Below are 20029 nucleotides of genomic sequence, written 5' to 3'. Positions count from 1 at the left end.
GCAAATTCAAAGTTACATTTGTATTTTGTGTTATACATTCCCTCTTTCTGAACATCAATCCAAAAAATAAAATGCTCACTCATTATCTTGTCCAGTGGTGCTAGTGAACAAAGTGAAAACGGGATAAATTTCCTTATGTATGTAGTACATGTATTAGATATGCATGCATACTTATTTTTCCATTTGAATCGAGTGAAAACATGTTTTTATATACTGTTTAAACTTTAACAAATATTATTTAATCCCTTTTTTATTTTTCATTAGTTAATCATAGTCTAAAAATTCAGTGATTCATAAGCATATCAGGATCATGTTTAAAAGCAGAAAGTAAATGAACAACAGGGTCGTAAAAAGCAATCATGACCGCAAGTCCCAGATCTGACAGTAATTAAAATAGCTGTCATGCTTTTGTAACATAATGAGACATGCTTTGACCAGTAAATGCTCACAGGTTTAATATAGAGTCAAAGTCCGTGTCATTTTGTCAAAATAAAAGTCAGTTTACCCAGAGAATGGATGAAAAGGCAGCCATTAAGCCTGGAGTCTTAAGCTTAATGAGCACGTACTTTAAATCTCTCGATTAAACTATATTTAGACAGAGATAAGTGTAATGCTCATTGCTTTTCCAAAGGTGATTAAGCAAACAAAAGTGCAGGTATCCTTTCAAACACTAATGTGGTCAATAAAAGTATAGATTTATTGATTTATTTTATGCATATTGGAAATCATGAAAAAAAGGAATCTCAGATATTTTACACGTGGACTGACTCCAACTTTAACATTGATCAATTCCTTTGATATTTTTATATGGACACTCTTCTACAAAGTAGGGTAAAAATAAGAGTACATGTTAGTGAAAAAATCATGTATTACATAAAATCTATTAATTAACTACTGTTAGTTGTTTCCTGTTTTGAAAAAAACAGAGTTGATTTATCTACAAATCCACACTGCTAATAGAAAAGTTCCAATGTTAATATAAAAGGTTGGTTAATTAGTATTCAGACAAGGAAGCGAGGATGATGTGATTGTCACTCATAGACCCCACCTATACGATGAAACAAGCCGGCTAAAAGTCCGCCATCTATCACCATCTCACCCTCAGTCCGTGTACAAGGGATTATTTCTAATGCTCAACATGGGTCTAATCGCGGGGATTGTCTGTCTGGCTCTTGTTTTGCTCTGTTATCTGGGTTAGAGTCACACATAATGAAAACAGAACTTATTTATTCAGGCAATTAAATGACATTTTAATTCTGAAAGGCAATCCAATCAGTGCAGACACCATGTTTTGGTGATGAGTGGGAAATTAAAGAATGACATCACACAGTCAAGATCTTGGTATTGTGTTTTCATTGGATAACGAGGTTTAATATGAATGAAATGAGTCATGGATTTTTAATAAATGCAAAATTTGAAAATGCTAAATATTTTTGTACTCCTTATATAGTGTTGGGTCTACTGGAGAGAAAGCTTCAAATTTTAGACGGAATGTTTTATGAATATTTTATGTTTCAACGACTGAAGTTATGCCATAAAATAGTTCATGCAATTTAAAGGGGGGGGGGGGGTGGAGGTAGGGTTATATTAAACAGATTGCAAACAAATTAAAAACTACAATGATTAAACACCTGTTATTCATTTTGAAATTTTATAAAAACTGTTACTCCTTAGACAGATAGTGTTTGTTTTATTGATTAATATATAGGTTTTATTTATGATATAATAATTATTTATAATTATAATATGATAAATTAAACTGATATGAGGATTATATTTGACAGTTAAAAATGGATGTAGTGAACCACAATAGGGACAAGCAGTTTCAAATTTGTTGTAACAATAAGTTTATAGTACATTTTTATATGGTAGAGAATGTGTTATATGCAATAAATCATTATCAGCCTGTTCACTGTAACCATGTTTAACTGTATGTCAGAATGTCAGATTTTGTTAAATTACATTCAACCTGAGATTTAATTAGTGTGCAGGTGTGACAGGTGCATTGGTTCTTTTTCAGGATGATGATGACAAGGAGGTCAAGGCTTTGATGATCGTCGGAATCTGTGTTGCCATTCTCCTGATCATCCTCATCATTGCCGCCATCATGGTTTGGAGGCTGAAGGTCTACCCCAAGACAAAGACCCATCGTAAGTTGTCATTGTCACTGTTTATATGTTGATGTTGTTGTTGTCGACTTAAGAAGACTTACTTATCATAAGTTGGCTTCTTTGCTGAAGTCACAATGGTCAATGTGATTTTATCACTGTCTCTATAACCTGTCATTTTTACTGTCATCATGACAATGTCAATATGATAGTGTAACTGTCAGTAATGTGCCATTGTCCATAGGACTGTGTCCTAAAATGTAAATGTCATCAAGAAAATGACACTGTCAGTGTGATTCTGTCTTATATTCTGTGTATATTATAAGGTCATTGTCACTGCCATGACAACCCACTGTCAATGTGATACTGTCACTGCCTCTATGATTGGGTCGTTGATACTGTCATAATGACAATGTCATTTTCACTTTTAATATTACAGTGTCCTTTTAAATTTCCTTTGAAAAGGTGAGTTAAAACTGCCAAATGTACAACCAAATGATCAGTGATAAAATTTTGTTGTTGTCATCATCTTCGTAGGCTCTGTCCAATACTATCATGGGATTACAGCAGCTGGTTATGAAACCTGTACGTGTGATCAGTGAAGCTTGCTGTAGACGGAACTGTCATGTAGTGGGCGTTTGACCCTCGCTGTAGGCTGGTTCAGGCATGTTCTTGTCTGGGCTAAGTGTGCTTATTTGCATAAAGATCATGTTCTTCTGCCAGATTTCCTGAAGAATTATGTGCTAATGGCAAAAACAAAAAACAAAACCCTGGACTCACACTGTGAAATATACGAGCATGGAAATTCTTTATAGGGACATTGCTACAGGGTTGCACATTTAAAAGGCAAATTTCTTGGATTATCATGCAATGCATATTGCTGTTATGTGATATTATGACATGAGGCTAGCATAAATATATGAAATGTGTTACAGATTATATGTATTTATCTTGTTTAGCCAGCTAAATTGAAACCTGAATATAGAGGAAGGTTCATCAATACATTCGCCTCAGTCTTGAAATTGTCATTGATTTGTTAATTGTCTGTTCATTCCTTGAATTCTTCTTTTCATATGCTGAGTACTTATACCTGGTGTAAAATTTTAGGTTCTGATATCTTATAGTTTGAGAGAGAGAGAGAGAGAGAGAGAGAGAGAGAGAGAGAGAGTTGCATCACTGGTGTATGCAATATGCATGGGAAAGTTTCATTCACACAGACCAGTTGCAGTTGAATCAAAGAGTACCATTTCTTTGGTCAGGAGATTATTGTCTTTTATTGTTCATGAGCAGTATGATTGAGATATAAAGCCACTTGTGTATTTTTTTGTGATTTAGGGGCCAGTTTTGCTGGAAAACTCCCAGGTAAACACGAGAGTTCAACCAACTTGGTTTTCTGCCTTTGCACTGAATTTTGCTTTTTCTGGATGAAATTCCTGCCATGATAATAATTTTAAAGCATTGTATTTCTGTATTAATTTCACAACATAAAGGTTTAAATCTGCACTGGAAAAATTTGGTGATTTCAAAAACTTGTGTCATGTGTCACTCTACTAAACCACTGCTGTATAAAACTCAAATTACTAATAAAGTAAGTCAGGTTTGGTTATGGTACACTGCTGTGGGCCCAGCCATTTACTTTGCTATACCTGTTATGAATAACATGTTTCCTTTTTAAAAAATATCAAACTGTCTAATATATTGCCCATTCACATTATACATATTTTACTTCTTACAACCACCAAACATTCTCTAAATTAATTACCGGTAAGCATTAACTTAAGAACCTCTGACAATTAAAAATTTTCTTGAAGATTAAAACTTGTAAATACATATGATGTATAAATAATGCCAGTTTGGGAGGCTATTAGTTGAAATTGTTACCCCGAGAAAACCATTATCAACCCTTGTTTCGCGTCGTTTGACAATTGTTTTCTCGGGGGTGTCATTTTCAACTGTTGCCCTCCCAAACAGGCACTTAAAAATGAAAAAAAATTCACAACACCATTTATTAGGAATACCAATGGTTGTACAAAACAAGTTTCACAGAACTAGCAAAAATTACAAGTAAATGTATATTTGCAGTTGTATAACATGTACATTGTATTTTGACTTTTTTTTGTCTTTGTCAATGTTTTAATTTTAATTGAAAATATAAATCATATGTCCACTAGCCTAAGATATAAATATCAATATCATGCAAAAATTTCAAGTAAATGTAAATCAGAGACCATGCTTAATAGTTGTTTGCCAAGTAGACGCAATTAAGAAAGGTTAATGACCAGTAGATATTATGTCAAGGTCTTGACTTTGCCCTTTGGTTTGTCAATTAAGGCAACCAACAAGGGAGCAGCTGTCAAGGACTCGAGGTTGAAACTTTTCATCAAGGGTAAAAGTCAAATGCTGATGTCTCCCCCTCGTCGTTTTTGTAGGTATGCACAGTGATGGCGATGCTGTTTACATCGGTAAGGGCAAGGGCACCTTCTTCTTCGAGGACAGTTTCTACCGACAGGACACCTTTAACAGCCTGCGTACAGAAAACTCGTTCTTGGAAGGCTGCCAGAAACCACCCATCAATACCACCTTCTACGAAAAAGAGAAGGGAAATGGTGGCTCTGCCCTCAGCAGGCATTTCTAGATAGCCGGAAAATGTCGTTAAAAAAGATATCCCAGCATCTGGACTAAGTGAACAAACTATTTTTATTGTTATATATTTATAAAGCAGTTTCTACCGTCCATGGTATGTTGATATTTGACACTGTTAGTTGATTCTTTATTGTTTTGTTTGATTCTCTAGATTTTTACATCTGTGATATATATTCTCTGTGATACACGAAAGTTACGTTTATATTATTGTTGACAATCTAACCCAGTAGAGATGAAGTCTTGTCTTACTGAATAAAAATTCTCAACATAGAACACTGTTTGTTCATTTTTGAACAACTCGCATTAATACTTATAAGATGCTCAAACTACAAATTTAAGTAATATGAAATGAAATGTTGTAGTAATTTTCAGTTTGTTTTAAAAAGTGCTGTGTACTCAAAAATGTTACAATGACTGTAAAATATGAACCAGTACATGTGCTCTTTCTATTAGAGCAGAAACAAACATTTCAACACTTAATCTTGCATTCATAAATATTTTTTCAACTTTTCTTATCATATATTTCAAGTTCTTTACATTGAATGAAAACAAGGCTTACAATTTTTTTTTCAAGAAGGTTTTCATAATTTCCATTATGTAGCAAAGAAGGTGGGGAAAAAGATGGCGCAACCGCCCATTTGGTTTAGTCGTAAAATACAACTTCAATTTTAACATTTTTTTCAATCAGATATATTTGATATGTTATAATGCAAGTTTACAAAAGGGTAATTTTTAACTGTATCCAGTTTGAAATATTTCAAAAAATGATGAGAAAAAATTAATAAATCCTTAAGTTTTGGTGGTATCGAAACCCACAACCTAAAAACCCAAGTTCTATAAAGTTACCTAATGTCTGGTGCTTTAACCACTGAGCCATTTCATTCACAACAAAGTGCGTTGTTTAAGTGCTATTTGAGACATTGGCCAGGAATTAATGGACTTGTATTATTTTTCTAAAACGTTTAATTGTTGGGCTACAAAATGACATCTTTAAAGTACAGTAGATCATCTAATTTATATTTATTTATGTCAACATGCAACTTGTTGGCATGAAAGACTTGCTTGTGGACAATATTAAGTTGCATGTTAAAATAAATAATTGGCATACCAACGTATTCATTTCAATGTCTCGATCCATAGATAAGTAGCATCTACCGATAGCATGTTGGAAGTCAAAGAGCATTTTTATTTTTAGATTTTGAAACATTTAACAATTTTATAGAATCAACAATATATCAAAATGCTTGCATTTAACTAAAAACATGTACAATAACATTTGAGTTTTTGTGAACAATTTAATTATGTACTTTATAAAACTCGAACCCTCCCCCTTCCCCCAATGTGATTATGATTTTGACAAATTTTAATCTTCACTATCTGTACTGGCTTAAGTTACAGCTTTTCTAAGCAAATTGTGTTTTAGAAGATGATTTTAAAGATTTGTCCCTATATATTCCTATGTAAAGATTTGATTCCCCCCTATTGCTTAAAATATGGCCCCACCCCTACCCCTCGGGATCATGATTTGAACAAACTTGAATCTACACTACCTGAGAATGCTTCCACACAAGTTTCAGCTTTTCTGGCCAAATCCTTTTTGAGAAGGTAATTTTTGAAAAATATCAACAAATTTTCAATGATTTTTAATGATCTTCCATTAAAAGAGGGTGTGGCCCTTCATTTTAACAAAATTCTTTTTACCTATGGATACTTTGTGCCAAGATTGGTTGAAATCAGTCAAGTAGTTCTGGAGAAGAAGTCGAAAATGTAAAAAGTTTACAGACAGTCAGATGGACGGATGCCTGACACAAAGCAGTGGCGTAGCTTGGGACAAAATAATTGAAAGCAGGGGGCATATTTTTCAATTACCATGACAATAATTTTAATCTAAAATAATGTATTAGTTTTCATATATCAGCCATGATATTGTAATTGTACAGAAAAAAGCTATTATAGATAGAGGATCAGTCAACGTTTAATTTTTGCTCTGGTGCGCCAATTTTTAATTATGTTCTTTTGCCTACATAAAATGTCAATGTCTTGGACCAAAATTTAAAGAAATTCAAATAGAAAAAATAAAAACCTCATGCACCAACAGATACCAAAGGGTCAAGAAAATACATCTCAAAAAACTAAAAGCTAAGCTTTTACACAGGGCAAACATGACTGACAATACAGTAAAATGGAACTAGAGGTTTTGATGACTACCAGTAGTTGCAATATTTTTCGAGCAATATTATAGCAATGGAATAAAAATTGAATTTTATGGTTACCATATGATGCAAGTATAATTATTGTTTGTTTTGAACTTTGAATTAATTTGCAATTTACGTTCCCCTTAATCCAAACTGTGGTCTGAAAAAGCAGTGTTGCTTCTTTTTATTTTGATAGGGATTGATGCGGCTGAGTCGATTATAATAAAATGCCAATTTGTTAATTCATTGAATATGGGTCTAAATTCCTACCTGAACCTTCGATCTGACCCAGTCAATAGTATTACTAGTAAACTTGTTCCTGTGATAATGTATATTGCAATGTATCTGGCTACGAATAACGTGCAGTATCCCCTTCTGTTTATTGCACCATTTTCGTTTTCAACGGAATAGCAGCGGACTTGTAAGTGTTTTTTTACCATTTTGTTTTACAATAATTTACATGCTTTTACAAATCCAAATATGGCATGCATCTGAATTTGTGCTTTGCAATGAAAAATTAATGTATTAAAAAGTTAAGATTCAGAAATTAGTTTGTATGCAAGTACTTACATTGCTTCAAAGTAGCTACGCCACTGAAAAGTGATCAGAGGAGCTCACGTGAGCTTTCAGCTCAGGTGAGCTAAAAACAAAACAGCATAAATTGTTTCTGTTTCTTTATTTATTTATAATGCTGCTGCCTCATTTACAATATGTCAAAACAGTTCTGTGCAATGCCAAGTTTTAATAATTTGTCTTCAAATACTGAGCCTTACAAACTGATGTAATAATTTTTTGTAATTCTTCCAGTTTTTTTATAATCTTTTGAAATATAAAAGAAACTGATAGCAACAGAGGAAATTCCAACTTTGGTTGATCACAATAAAATAGAAATATTTGCTTAATAAAAAGTATATCTTATTTTCAACAGTATATAGTTAACAATTCTCAAGCAAATCTATACAACAAAGGCCAAGGTCAAACTTGAGCTGACCTTGACCTCATCAAAAAGCACTTTTGCTAAATGTATCAAAAACAAGCCGTCATCACCGGAGGCAACGGTGAATACAATAACCAACAATTGAACAAAATAATGCTTTGTTCTAAGTCTCTACACAGATTCCATAAAAAAAGACAACATGAGAAAATAAAAGATAAAAATCTGGAAAGACAAATAACAATATATAGAAATAATAGACAACAAATATGTAGATATTTATGAGTTATCACATTCATCTGTTACACACAATTACATTGTATTTTACAAATTAACAGCCTTTACATGTAAATGTATTACAAATTTCCACATTGAAGTCCACTGGTACATAAAGCTAACAGCATGATGTTATACGGCGTACTTGTGTATCTTTATCAGCATGGGTTTTGTGTCCAGAAAGTTTATTTTCTAATTTTGATTTTCAGGAAAAATAAATATAAACAAAAGGAACGTTTTTCTAATGCATTTAAATGGGTGGGATAAACTCTGTCATATTTTCCAGCATACAGCAACCAATATATTCTCTAGGTACCAAATATTGAATGCAATATAATAAATTCATCTTGCACAGATGTGCATGTACACTTGTTAATGAGAATGTGACAAATGCTTTTACCTCATCAAATGACAATAAAGTGATGTTGAGATCATCAGTATGTACAGGTCATGTTTAGCAACAAATAACTTATGTATCATTAATGACAAATGTCTATTTACAAAATGAGCGTGACAAATTGCAAGATCTGTGCTTCAAGCTGCTTGGTGATGGCAATCTTCAGTGTTTCAGAACACTTGCAGGCTCGCTGGGATCTGACCATTGCAAGCACTGTTCAACAAACTCCACAATTTCTTCCATGTTTCCGGTTGAAAATCGTTTTTAAGTCCTTCGGCGATTTTAATGCATGAACTTCCATCGAATGTGGCAGATTTGACAATGTTTTTAAGCTTGGAGGGTTCGAACAATCTTAGCACTGACTCCACAAGGCTGTAGTCTTTTTTCTCGATGGCATACATGAGTGGTGTTTTTCCACTCTTCTTATCCTAAAAATATAGAGACCAATGCATTAAATTCTATAACATACCCTGTATTCAAATGCCTTTAAGCTCTTTAAATTAACTCTTTAGTTAACATTGCAGATGACCTGTACAAGTTCTGCTTACTTGGGAGTTGGGGTCAGCCCCAGCTTTGATCAAGGCCTCAATAATTGGCAGACTGTTCACATATCCGTTTCCGTTTCTCTGGGGCCTGCCATGGGCTAGAATAGCACAATGTAGGGCAGTGTGTCCTAAAAACAAAAACCAATGAAATAAATAATCTCTTCAGACAAGTAACTCCATTTGAAGTCAGTATTTTTTTCACTTCTGTTGATGGATGACAAGTATAGAAACCCTCAGCTTACCTTCAGAGTTTGCAATGTTAAGAGAGAGGTCCTGAGATTTGAGAAGTTCATTTAAGGTGTTCAGAAAGTCGACACCATTAGAGGATGCCACATGAATTGGAGCCTTCACTTCCATTGACTTGCCATCCTGGGACACAACCTACAAAATGCAAATCAACATTGAGAAACTCATAGACAATGGATGGGTATACATACACACTGAGAACTAAAGAATTGTACAGTACTATGTTTTGTTTGTATCAAGTACTTCAGTGACTTTTGATATGAATCAGAATCACTCAAAACAAGGAAACTAAATGATAAATCTCACTCAACCACTTAACAATTTGATCAAACACAGGAAATTGATAAAAGAATATGGAATAAATGTAAATTCATGTTGTAAATAAGCTGTACATTTCCTTCACTATTTCTGTTAACTTACAATTATAAATACTGTATATAGGGAAATATTCGCCCCAGTTTTATTTTCGCCCCTTTCACCCTCATTGCCAGCGGGCAGTTTTAAGACTGGATGAATTCAAATGTCTCAAACCATCTTTCTTTAACCATAACAAAGTCTAGGCGAATTCAAGATGGAGCGAAATCTTTTGCTTGTGAAGAAGGGCAAAAATTACACGGGGCAAAAATAACCCTGTATACAGTAGCAAGGTTAACCACAGTACAAGCAGTGGCAAATAAACCACCTAAAACAAGAAAGACAGAGTGAACCAGATTATTCATAGGATTAATCAGAGAGATAACCTGGTTCCTAATGAAGGGAATTGACAGTGAACCAGCTAGATTACTGACCTGGGCCATGCTGTTAGGGTTGGCATTTCTCTGGACAAACATGGAGACCATCTGAGGCTGGTTTGCAACCACGGCCAAGTACAATGGAGTCTGAAAAATGGAGGAAAAAAAAAGACTTTCACTAAAGTGATCTCATTTCATTGAGGTTTTAAACTGCTTTATATCAATTATGCGGTTTTTTTTTCTTTTCTTTTCTCTTTTAATACCTGTCTATGCTTGTTTTCCACATCAATCATCTGTGAAAGATTCTCACGCATCAGTCGCTCCAACAGGGCGAGCACCATGTTTGGATCGGTTTTACAGACTGCAACATGGAGGTAGCTAAAATATGGAAAGATTGGATTTTCAACTTATGTCAATTATATTTCCTTAAAATAAACAAGCAGATCATAAATAAATAGGTAATGAGCAAAGTAAACGTGCACTCCATAGGTAAGGCCTAACAGCAGATAGAAATTAATGACTCGCTCTCATTTAAACTAAAAGTCAGTTATAACTCAGTCTCCATACCACATACAAACTCAAATTAAGTTCACGGGCAGTTTATATTTTCACTGTACTTCAATGGTTAGAAGGTATTATTACGGATGTTTTGAATTTTTCTGTCTTTTCCTGGCTCCAGTAAAAATCAATAAGTAGACATCCCTGTATTTACTAACAATTGAGATCAGTCATTTAATGGCAGTACCATCATCACTTAATGATCTTTGAAAATAGCCTAAAAACCTTCATGTCATTTAATAATTGCCTATAAACTAACAGATCAATAAAAGCATAATGCAGAAATAAAACATTTAGACTGCTATTCTGGCAATCCAAAGAATTTTCCATTAGAAGCCAGCACACCTCCCCTGTGAATTACGTCCTCACACAAAGCTAACACTCTATCTTAGTCTGTCAACCATAAAAACCTTATAGCTGAAGCTGTGAAATGTAATCAAATTTTCAATAAATAATGTCTATCGTAAAACTCGCCATGGAGATAATGGAGAGAAATAGATCAAACTTACGTATCACCCTCCTCATCCTGAAACGGAAGCTGTTCCCGGGAAATCTCGGCCACCATTCTTCTTGCTACGTTGATCAAGTTTTGTTTCTTTTGCTCCATGGCTGTAACAGAACAGATGTCAAACTCAATTTTAATGTTCTGATAAGGTCATTAATATTTCATGGATGTAACATAAGGACTACGAAAAAATTGGTTTCATGGCTTTTCAGTTTAAACAATGTTTCAAACAATGAGAACAATTTGAAGGCATGATGGGACACTGGAAATATTAGAATACTTTGTTACATAAAGAAAACTACAGCAATAGTTTTGCCACAATCTCTCATTTCAAAACATAATCTGTTGAAAACTGAATAGTTACCTCTCCTCTGCATAATCATCTGTGGATTGACCTGGGGCTTGGGCTGAATTTTTGCTCCTGGTCTAACACCATTGGTGGTTCCGGACTTATCGTTACCGGGGATCTTGGGTCGAATCTCTCGCAGCTTGACCTTCTCCTGTTTGGGAGCGGTGATTGGTTGCTGGGGTGCCACAATGATGATTGTGTTTGGCTGTTGACTGGTTCCCCCTGCTGGGATTGGAACTGGCACAGATGTGATCGGGGCTCCACCGTTTGCATTGTTAACGATTACAAAGGAGTTGGTGGTAGCAATTGGCTGATTAGTACTTGTTACAGTTGTCTTCATGACCGCTTGGGTAGGGGAAGTAACTATGCCATGGCCATTCATCATGCCTGATGTGGGGCTCAGAATTGACTGACTCATGGTGTTGGGGGGCAGGATAATGACCTGATTACTTGTGGGGGTGCCGGGGGAGACACAGGAATTGTTGACCTGCTGCGGTGGGGGAATATAGTTGGGCTGCATCCTGACTTGTTGACCACTGACCATGGGGGGAGCTTGCTGGGGCCGAGACCCCACATACATGTTTGGCATGCTCTGTTGTGGAGCCATGGCGGATGTGGGGATATGACGCTGCAGATTCATTGACATCTTCTGTTGAGAGACGGCCATTGAAGTCTGAGGCATGTTTGTAGCCGATACCATCGGCTTTCCCTGTTGAGGTGCATAAGAGCTAGAGGCGGAGCTCTGAACAGTAGATTTGGGGTTGAAATTTTCTTGTGGAATGGACTGGGTTGGATACTGTGGCTTGGAGTGTTCTTTGTCTTTCAAATCTTTAGCTAGAATTTCCAAAACATCATGCAACTTGTCCATGTTTTTGTCGATGTATTCTGAAGTGTTATCTATCTCTGTCTGAGGTGCCGGCATTGGGCTTTGAGCGTTACTTGGAGGGGAGGTTCCGGTGTGCGACTGTGGAGATTTGATGTCAGACTGTGGGCTGGGAACAGCATATCCTCCGTATCCACTATCCACAGACGGAGGGGGAGAGTTCAGTGACATCTGGCTGGCGGGCGAGTTTGAAGTAAAGGAGTAAGGGCTCTTCTCCATGTCAGACTCTGTTTCACTGTAATCTGGCTTCTCTGTCTGCCTCTCAGAAAAACTCTGATCTGGTGAGAAGGCATTGTTCATCTGGTTGTTCAGATCATTGTTGTTGAAGTTGGCGTTCATGCAGTCATTCTGTCCAGCCATCATGGGCATTCCCCCATGACCGTACATCCCGTTTGGCACTGAGGTGTGGGTAAAGTCCCCAAACATTTGGTCTGCACCCATGAAGTCCCCATTTCCATAGCCAGGGGAGCTCTCTTGTTGACCCAGAGAATCCAAGAACTGGTCAGGGTTGAAGACTTGCTGGCTCTCATAGCTTGTCTGAGACACGGGCTTCATGAATTTTCCAGCAGACATTTTGTCCACAGAGTAGGTCATCTGAAAGGCATTGATGTCCATATTGTTTTGAAGCTCGTTGTTTAAGCCAGAATTAGCAGGGAAAAAATCAGGCACAGGTTTCCCGTACTTTTGATATGAATACTCATCATGGTCCATTGTGCGTTTTCCGGATCCTTTAAACCCATCATTAACTGGGCAGCTGGCAAAGTAGTTGAGAGACTTGTAGGAGTGCTGCTGGGAGTGAGGTACCCTGGCAACTCCTCCACTGGGTCCCCGAGACTTGACCTCCCCGTTCAGTTTAACGCTATCGTCGCTGATGGACAGGTTACTGGTCATCGTGTTTAGCTCCTTCTCAGTATCACTGAGCTTGTCCTGTCTGTCCACAAGCCCCCCATTCACGCCCCCATTCATCGACATTTTGGCAAACTCGACTGTTAGATCCACCTCTTTGACTTCTTTTTTCTCTGTGATGTTGTCTCCCTTCACTGGGGAAGGAGCCGCCTTCTTCACTTCCTCTTTCTTCTCCATGTTCTTAGGCTGTACTTCTGTTTTTTCCACCTTTACAGGGATGGTCTTCAGATTATCTCCCTTAGACAAATCATTGATCTCTGATCCCTTGTCCAGATTATTTTGTCCAGCCACTGTAAAAAGAGAGACTGTCATTAATCTACAGCTACTGCAGAATGACTACCGTGGGGAAATGATATGACAAAAATATGTTTCTTAATCATTAACTGAAGAAAACAATTGAAAGCTGTAGGCAGAATCTCAACAGAGAGAAAATCAATAAAACTTGACGTGTTTGATGTCATAATTTTCATTATTTTGCCGAGTCTATATCAGTACCAACCAATCAAAGATCAGAACAAATGACATTGGTTTAAATTTATTTACATAGCTTGCTGCTACCATTTAACCTTTATTGTAATCCTATCATTAATAAAGTTTAACATTGAAGGTTGGTAAGAAAAACAATAAAACATTTAACATAATGCCGGTATCTAATATAAAAAATATGCATGCAATTTTTAAAAGGAATATATCTTTAACACTATAAAAATTTTGATTAAACAAAACTGTGCTCATCATCTATTATTTAAACTCTAAAACAGAACAGAAACCTATCTAGGCAGCTACTGCATGAGGTTTTATCAGCATATTACAATACGACAATTTCAGTAATTGATGAGGCGACATGAGCTAAATTTATCAACAAGGCAGAGACAAAGTAAATGTTTTCAAAATGAAAGCATCCTTCCTAAGAGTCCTCGCCCCCAGCTGTCATTAGATCAATAGCCAACACTCACCATTCTCAGACACTCTGGATTCACTCAGTCCTGCGGATACATTACACAACTGCATTTTTCACTTTCAGTAAACAAAACACTGATTTTGTAAACAAATTTGTTAAAAAAAAATTCTTCCACACAAAATTTAGTCCATTCTCATCTTAGTTCCTTCAAGAATAAAACACTTTGAAGATTCCTTCTGAGATCATAACCCTGGTCTGTTTTCTGATTGGCTTCCCTCCGACCAATCAAATTACTCCTTTTGTACTAGGCCTCATTTTTCTGGCACATCAACACCATGCTATATTTATAACTACATGACTGATCAGGGAAACCTAGTTTGACCCAGTAAAGGAATTCCAATACCTTTAAATACATAAACAAACATCAAAGTATCGACAGCTACCACCTACAAAGTGAAACTTAATCAAATGAATCCCACCTGATAAAACGGCTCACAAAGTCACTCGCTGACATCTTGAATAAGTAAATTTATCCCGATTCACCTGATACACCAAGGTCATACAGGCATTATTCTGGTAGACAGGGGACCAATCAGAATTTACTAAGCTATTAAGTTGACAAAATACATGATGCTAAAAATAGAATAGAACATTGAACTGACTGTCAACAAATGCAGTATCATTGAGAGAAAGCAATAATAAGAGATAATGTATTAAGGACTGTCACTATATGAAATAGCTTAAACAACATATAAACGACAAATAAAATGCAGGCGTCCAACAACAATCACACATCAGTTAAATTGTTAGTGACAGCTTGTACATCTCCAGTTTATTACAGAAAGGCTGGCAGTGCACAGAGTTCTTAAGACTGACAGGTTTTTACTCTACTTAAGGAACTTAGTTGTTATTGAATTAATTCAATCACAAGTATATAATGGAAAAGTAACATATCTAGGATAAGTAAAGAAATATTATATGCTAACTTGCGAGCATTTCTTTCTTAATTGAAATACCACTGCACATTCAGGTATCAAACATCTGTTCCTTGCATTAACCTGTTCCTTGCATTAACTGGTAGTTTATCATACAGACCCTATATGTCATAAAGAGTTTACATACTCCATATGACTAAACCTTTTTAGCATAGTCCTTATACTTAAAGGCATGTTTTTGAGCACTAAAAAGAATATGAATTTCTCACATTACTACACTCCATATATTAATTACTGCATGTAAGTGCTAGCTACAATTGTAACATGGGTTCAGTCATCTTACTTTATTTCGATCATACAAATATATGACAAAGACTTTAAACAATTTGATGAATTATAAATCTTTACGTAAATTTAATGAGAATATGATTCTAGATTTTTGTAAAAGTGCACATGCATTTACCAGCTAAAAAAAGTAGTCAGACTTGGATGATCACATCCACATAACAGGATTTTTAATCATATTAACTGTATAAACTGTACATACTTCTAACTTACTAGTGCCTCAACCAATCCAGAGAAAAGCTCCTTTTAATTTCTGTCTGTAAGAAATGGCACGCTTGCTCGGAGTGGCAGAATTATAACAAACCAGACTGAAGTGTTAAGGCATAATACACCCAAAAAATTCAGCTTGACAGATCATTTATAAACTGTCCTCTTTCAGTGCTAGTCTTAACAGATTAAGCTTTGTGTGGGATGATAAAAAGAAACTTTGCAGTCAACAAGACAAACTCTCCAGCAAAAGAACAGATGGGCATTATCTTACTTCATCACTGGACACTGGTTCAGTATTGGGTGTCTGATCTGCGCTTGTTCAAGCAATCACAAACAAGATATTTTTATAACCAAACACAACACCTTGTTCCTTGATCATCTCAAAAGAAAATACTGCAAAATTTCAAAACATGTTTTAAATCACTGGATTGAATAGCTTTTGAAAGGAAGCATGATTATCTTCAATTTCCCAGTTGTTAGGTTTTGCCCTTTTACAATGTTAACCTTGGAGGATGAACAGCCAATCAGAGGAAATATACAGGTATATGTAATACAGTGAATTCATTTAAATACTACACAATGAGCATAAACCAGTAAGATAAAAACTGACTCAAGATTCTTGACACTAAGATCCTTGTTTCCCTGTGTATACCTGAATTAAATTGAAGTATTATAATTTGTGATAAACAATTGAATGTCTTGATACTTATTTCAATTTTCAATATTCAAAAGATGTCAAAATCTGATACCCTACTCTGCCTATTTGCAAACCTGTCCTGCAGGATAACACACTGCCTATTTACAAATCTCCAGGATCACACACTGCCTATTTACAAACCTCCAGGATCACATGCTGCCTATCTAAAGACCTCCTGCAGGCTCAAAAAATGACTACTTACAAACCTCCAGGATCACACACTGCCTATTTACAAACCTCCAGGATCACAAACTGCCTATATATAAACACCAAGGATCACAAACTGCCTATTTATAAACATCAAGGATCACACACTGCTTATTCACGGACCTTCAGAATCATACACTATATACATTATGCCTATTTACAAACCTCCAGGATCACAAACTGTCTATATATAAACACCAAGGATCACAAACTGCCTATATATAAACACCAAGGATCACAAACTGCCTATTTATAAACATCAAGGATCACACACTGCTTATTCACGGACCTTCAGAATCATACACTATATACATTATGCCTATTTACAAACCTCCAGGATCACAAACTGTCTATATATAAACACCAAGGATCACAAACTGCCTATATATAAACACCAAGGATCACAAACTGCCTATTTATAAACATCAAGGATCACACACTGCTTATTCACGGACCTTCAGAATCATACACAATGTATAAACCAAGGACTGACTGTTGTGTCAGACATTCAGTTCACTTGTTGAAGGATCTGGGTCCAATTACCAACGGTAAATAAATTACATACATCAAGCAATCCGCTGACTTTTTTAACTTTGAAGGACATGTCCTATTTAATATGATGTGTCAATCTCACCATTGGTACTCATTAAGGTCATAAATTCATGATAGCACGTACATCTAAAGCAAAAAAATATCCTCAAAAGGAGAATAAAAGTCAATCCATCAATATGGGTCACTCAAGAGTATCTGTAGGTCGTCTAAATACCAGTAATAAGATTGCTTATTTTGTCCGCTGATCTCTAACTTAAGCTGGTTATCCCAATACAAGTTGATTGAAAATCCAGACAGTTTCACAAAAATCTGCCTTTCAATAAGAGTTTGACTTGACATATATACACCATTAAGCAATGATTAAAAATTTTGTAGAAAAGGGAATAATTTCAAATGGATTGAATTTTTAAAAGTTAATGTTTTCTTTACAAGAATACAAACAAATGAATGACAAATAGGAGAAATATTTCCTCTAACAAACACAGATTTACCTTACACATGTATTAACAATCAATATAGATTCCTCTTACTGTCTTCATATAAGAAAACACATGACCTCTCTTTCATAAAATATTTTTTGTTTTGAAAATTAAATGCATTCATTTTTAATTGTTATTTGTGTTTTTCTTGGCTATGTCTTTCCTTTACTAAGTGTATGGATCTAACTACTTATACGTCACTAAGTTTTCAATTACTGGCCTTTAATTGTATGATGGTAAGTAATTAACACAATAATTTCCATAAACCATGCGTCATTCATTCCATGAAATCCACCATCACCACAAAACAGAGACAACTTAGAGGCACATACATCAGGAGGTGACAGGTATATCTGAATTAATTAAACATTGTTTTGTTTATTGGTTTCTGGAAGAACATGTCACCCAGCTAAGAGGGGCCAAAACAAAGGAGAAAGAAATCAGATGGGTTTTATTCTGTCACAATAAAGCAAACTTTACATACACAACTTCATAAATTACTGAAAGCATGCAACAAATGAAGAACATACTGGGTGCGACCAGTTCTCACCATATACCATATTTCTCGCCAGTGCATTAATTGTTACATCATATCATCAACACCTAAAACTAGTTATGAAAAATTAAATAACAATGCATGTCAAGAAATGGTGGATCCACTCTGCAAGAACTAGTCGCACACTAGTTTAGGTCGTATAGGTTGTCAAACCCCTTTCATCCGTTTTAAAAAAAAAATATTCTTAATCATTAGTAAACTGCTGCAGAGCCTGATGATTTTCTTCAGTATAAAATGATCTCAGTGATTAAATAATTGTCTATTAACAAAGCTATCATTGTCTTTGTTTCGGGGCCAATGACTGATTTCAGAAATTAATAGCTAGAGAAAAATTGACTTAATGGGTGACCTCATCTAACCTACACAAATTGTCAAGAGAAAGAGATTGGCAAAGCAAAGCACCATCAAATGATTAGGTATAGAACGATACTGGATCGGAATCGTAATAAATCATGTCGCATACACAGCGGAACATCATGTCCATATATCTTCATCGCCGACGGCAACGTTGTGTATCATTCTTATGACACAATACACGCCTTATCACTTAATTTCTAGCGACGAAAAAAAGTCAAAATGAAAGTTTTTTACCTTCTGACAGTTTGTTTTCGCTCGTTGGTCGAGCCTGCAAGCTTGTTGGGCTTTTCGGATCAACTTGAGGATCCTTCATATCTATTTTCCAAACAGAATTCACAATTCCAAAGTAAGTTTCAATTTCAGCAGACAAGCAGACTTCTCCTTCGTTGTGTTTCCTCTGCAAGACATACACATCCGGAAGATAATTTGATTGGTCAAGCGATCAGTGACATCACATGGGAATTCCCCTAAATGAAACCCAGCTTGTCCCTCAACGTCATGGTTTTATCCACCAATGAAATTTCTTCTTTTGTTTAAAGTATGTGCGCGGATCTACATTTTGCATATTATGATATTTTTCGAGTTTTGGCCTGTTTTTTTGTTTTTGTTTTGTTTTTGTATACGAGTATATATGCACATATTTCTGGTAGAATTATGAGATAAAAATGTTTAATTAAGCATACTGGAAGGCAAAACGCATGCACACCCCCACCTTTAATATCCTCCATATGCCGTATGCATCGATTATTATTTCCATCGATAACTACGGAAACATTTTTTTAACTTATCAGTAAATTCTTCATTCTACATTTTTGATTTGAGACAAAACACAGAAGAACAGAACTGAGAACAAATGGGTTGAAACGGCGGCCGGGGGGGGGGGGGGGTTGGCTCACGAGCACTTTCCTGTAATAAAAGAATCTTAGGTAATAAAAAACTGAACGACATCTGAGAATTAGTTCTATATGACGTTATAACATACTTCACAGCTGTACTTTTTAAATTAAATCAACCTCCTTGTGAAAAAAAGATCAAATAAAGATATAGGAAATATACAAATTTTAGAACTAAAATATTTGATTTTTTTCTTTACGAAATAATAGTTTATAAGTAACAAATAATAATCTCGAATTAAGTTACGTATATGTATATCATTGACATAGAAAAGATTGACATACATTCGTTACTGTATATTTAAATGTCAAATGGACAACTATTTAACCTGTTATAGAAAGCAAAAAGTACAAAACAAAGAGGTTTAGCGCCCATTCCCATTTTTTCGCCAATACCCGTGTTTGAACGGAAAACACCTTTTTCTAAAAATAGAAACAGGAACATCGAATAAGAATATTTAGAACACATTGATATATTCTGAACCACCATTACTTCCAGCAATGTGAAAGTGTTAACAGTGTATTGAGTCGTACTCAGTGGAGCACATACTTGGAGTACGGAGGACGAGTATGAGTACGAGTATGAAAAAAGTTTTATAACTTTGGGGCCTGATTATAATA

The 20029-nt window shown here is 35.5% G+C and overlaps 2 protein-coding genes across 7 annotated transcripts in view; one reads left to right on the top strand and one right to left on the bottom strand.

Annotated features, from left to right (window-relative positions):
* Positions 1–5024, top strand: part of LOC128191453 (fibrocystin-L-like) — a 43723-nt gene extending 38699 nt beyond the window's left edge. For 2 of the 3 annotated variants that reach the window (XM_052863519.1, XM_052863520.1), the window contains exons 62-64: positions 2021–2150; positions 3444–3470; positions 4538–5024. In XM_052863519.1, the coding sequence (XP_052719479.1) occupies positions 2021–2150; positions 3444–3470; positions 4538–4743 (363 nt within the window). In that variant the 3' untranslated portion in view covers positions 4744–5024. The remainder of the gene's footprint in view (positions 1–2020; positions 2151–3443; positions 3471–4537) is intronic. The other variant, XM_052863521.1, reaches the window with a different exon arrangement.
* A 2581-nt stretch (positions 5025–7605) lies between these two features.
* LOC128192917 (uncharacterized) lies at positions 7606–18941 on the bottom strand. Of its 4 annotated transcripts, none has more exons than XM_052865983.1 (8): positions 18750–18941; positions 11503–13566; positions 11143–11242; positions 10339–10453; positions 10133–10222; positions 9341–9479; positions 9102–9226; positions 7606–8981 (listed from the first exon to the last, which is right to left on the bottom strand). In XM_052865983.1, exons 1-8 carry the CDS (start codon positions 18826–18828, stop codon positions 8724–8726), a joined length of 2970 nt encoding a protein of 989 aa, XP_052721943.1. In that variant the 5' UTR covers positions 18829–18941; the 3' UTR covers positions 7606–8723. The 4 variants fall into 4 exon arrangements, with proteins under 4 accessions (XP_052721943.1, XP_052721946.1, XP_052721947.1 ...); XM_052865986.1 differs by lacking the exon at positions 18750–18941 and adding an exon at positions 15939–15961; XM_052865987.1 differs by lacking the exon at positions 18750–18941 and adding an exon at positions 14657–14768.
* Between the last annotated feature and the right edge of the window lie 1088 nt (positions 18942–20029).

Source organism: Crassostrea angulata, chromosome 7 (genome assembly GCF_025612915.1).
Source record: "Crassostrea angulata isolate pt1a10 chromosome 7, ASM2561291v2, whole genome shotgun sequence".
In the NCBI taxonomy this organism is placed as follows: Eukaryota; Metazoa; Mollusca; class Bivalvia; order Ostreida; family Ostreidae; genus Magallana; species Magallana angulata.
Note: the sequence above shows the minus strand (reverse complement) of the source record. Positions and strands in the feature narration are given on the sequence as shown.

Coding starts and splice junctions, on each gene's coding strand:
- LOC128192917 (XM_052865983.1), bottom strand. CDS start 18,828: ATGAAGGATCCTCAAGTTGATCCGAAAAGCCCAACAAGCTTGCAGGCT. Junction 13,567..18,749: donor CGAAAACAAACTGTCAGAAG/GTAAAAAACTTT, acceptor CTCTTTTTACAG/TGGCTGGACAAAATAATCTG. Junction 10,454..11,142: donor CAGGATGAGGAGGGTGATAC/GTAAGTTTGATC, acceptor TCCATATTTTAG/CTACCTCCATGTTGCAGTCT.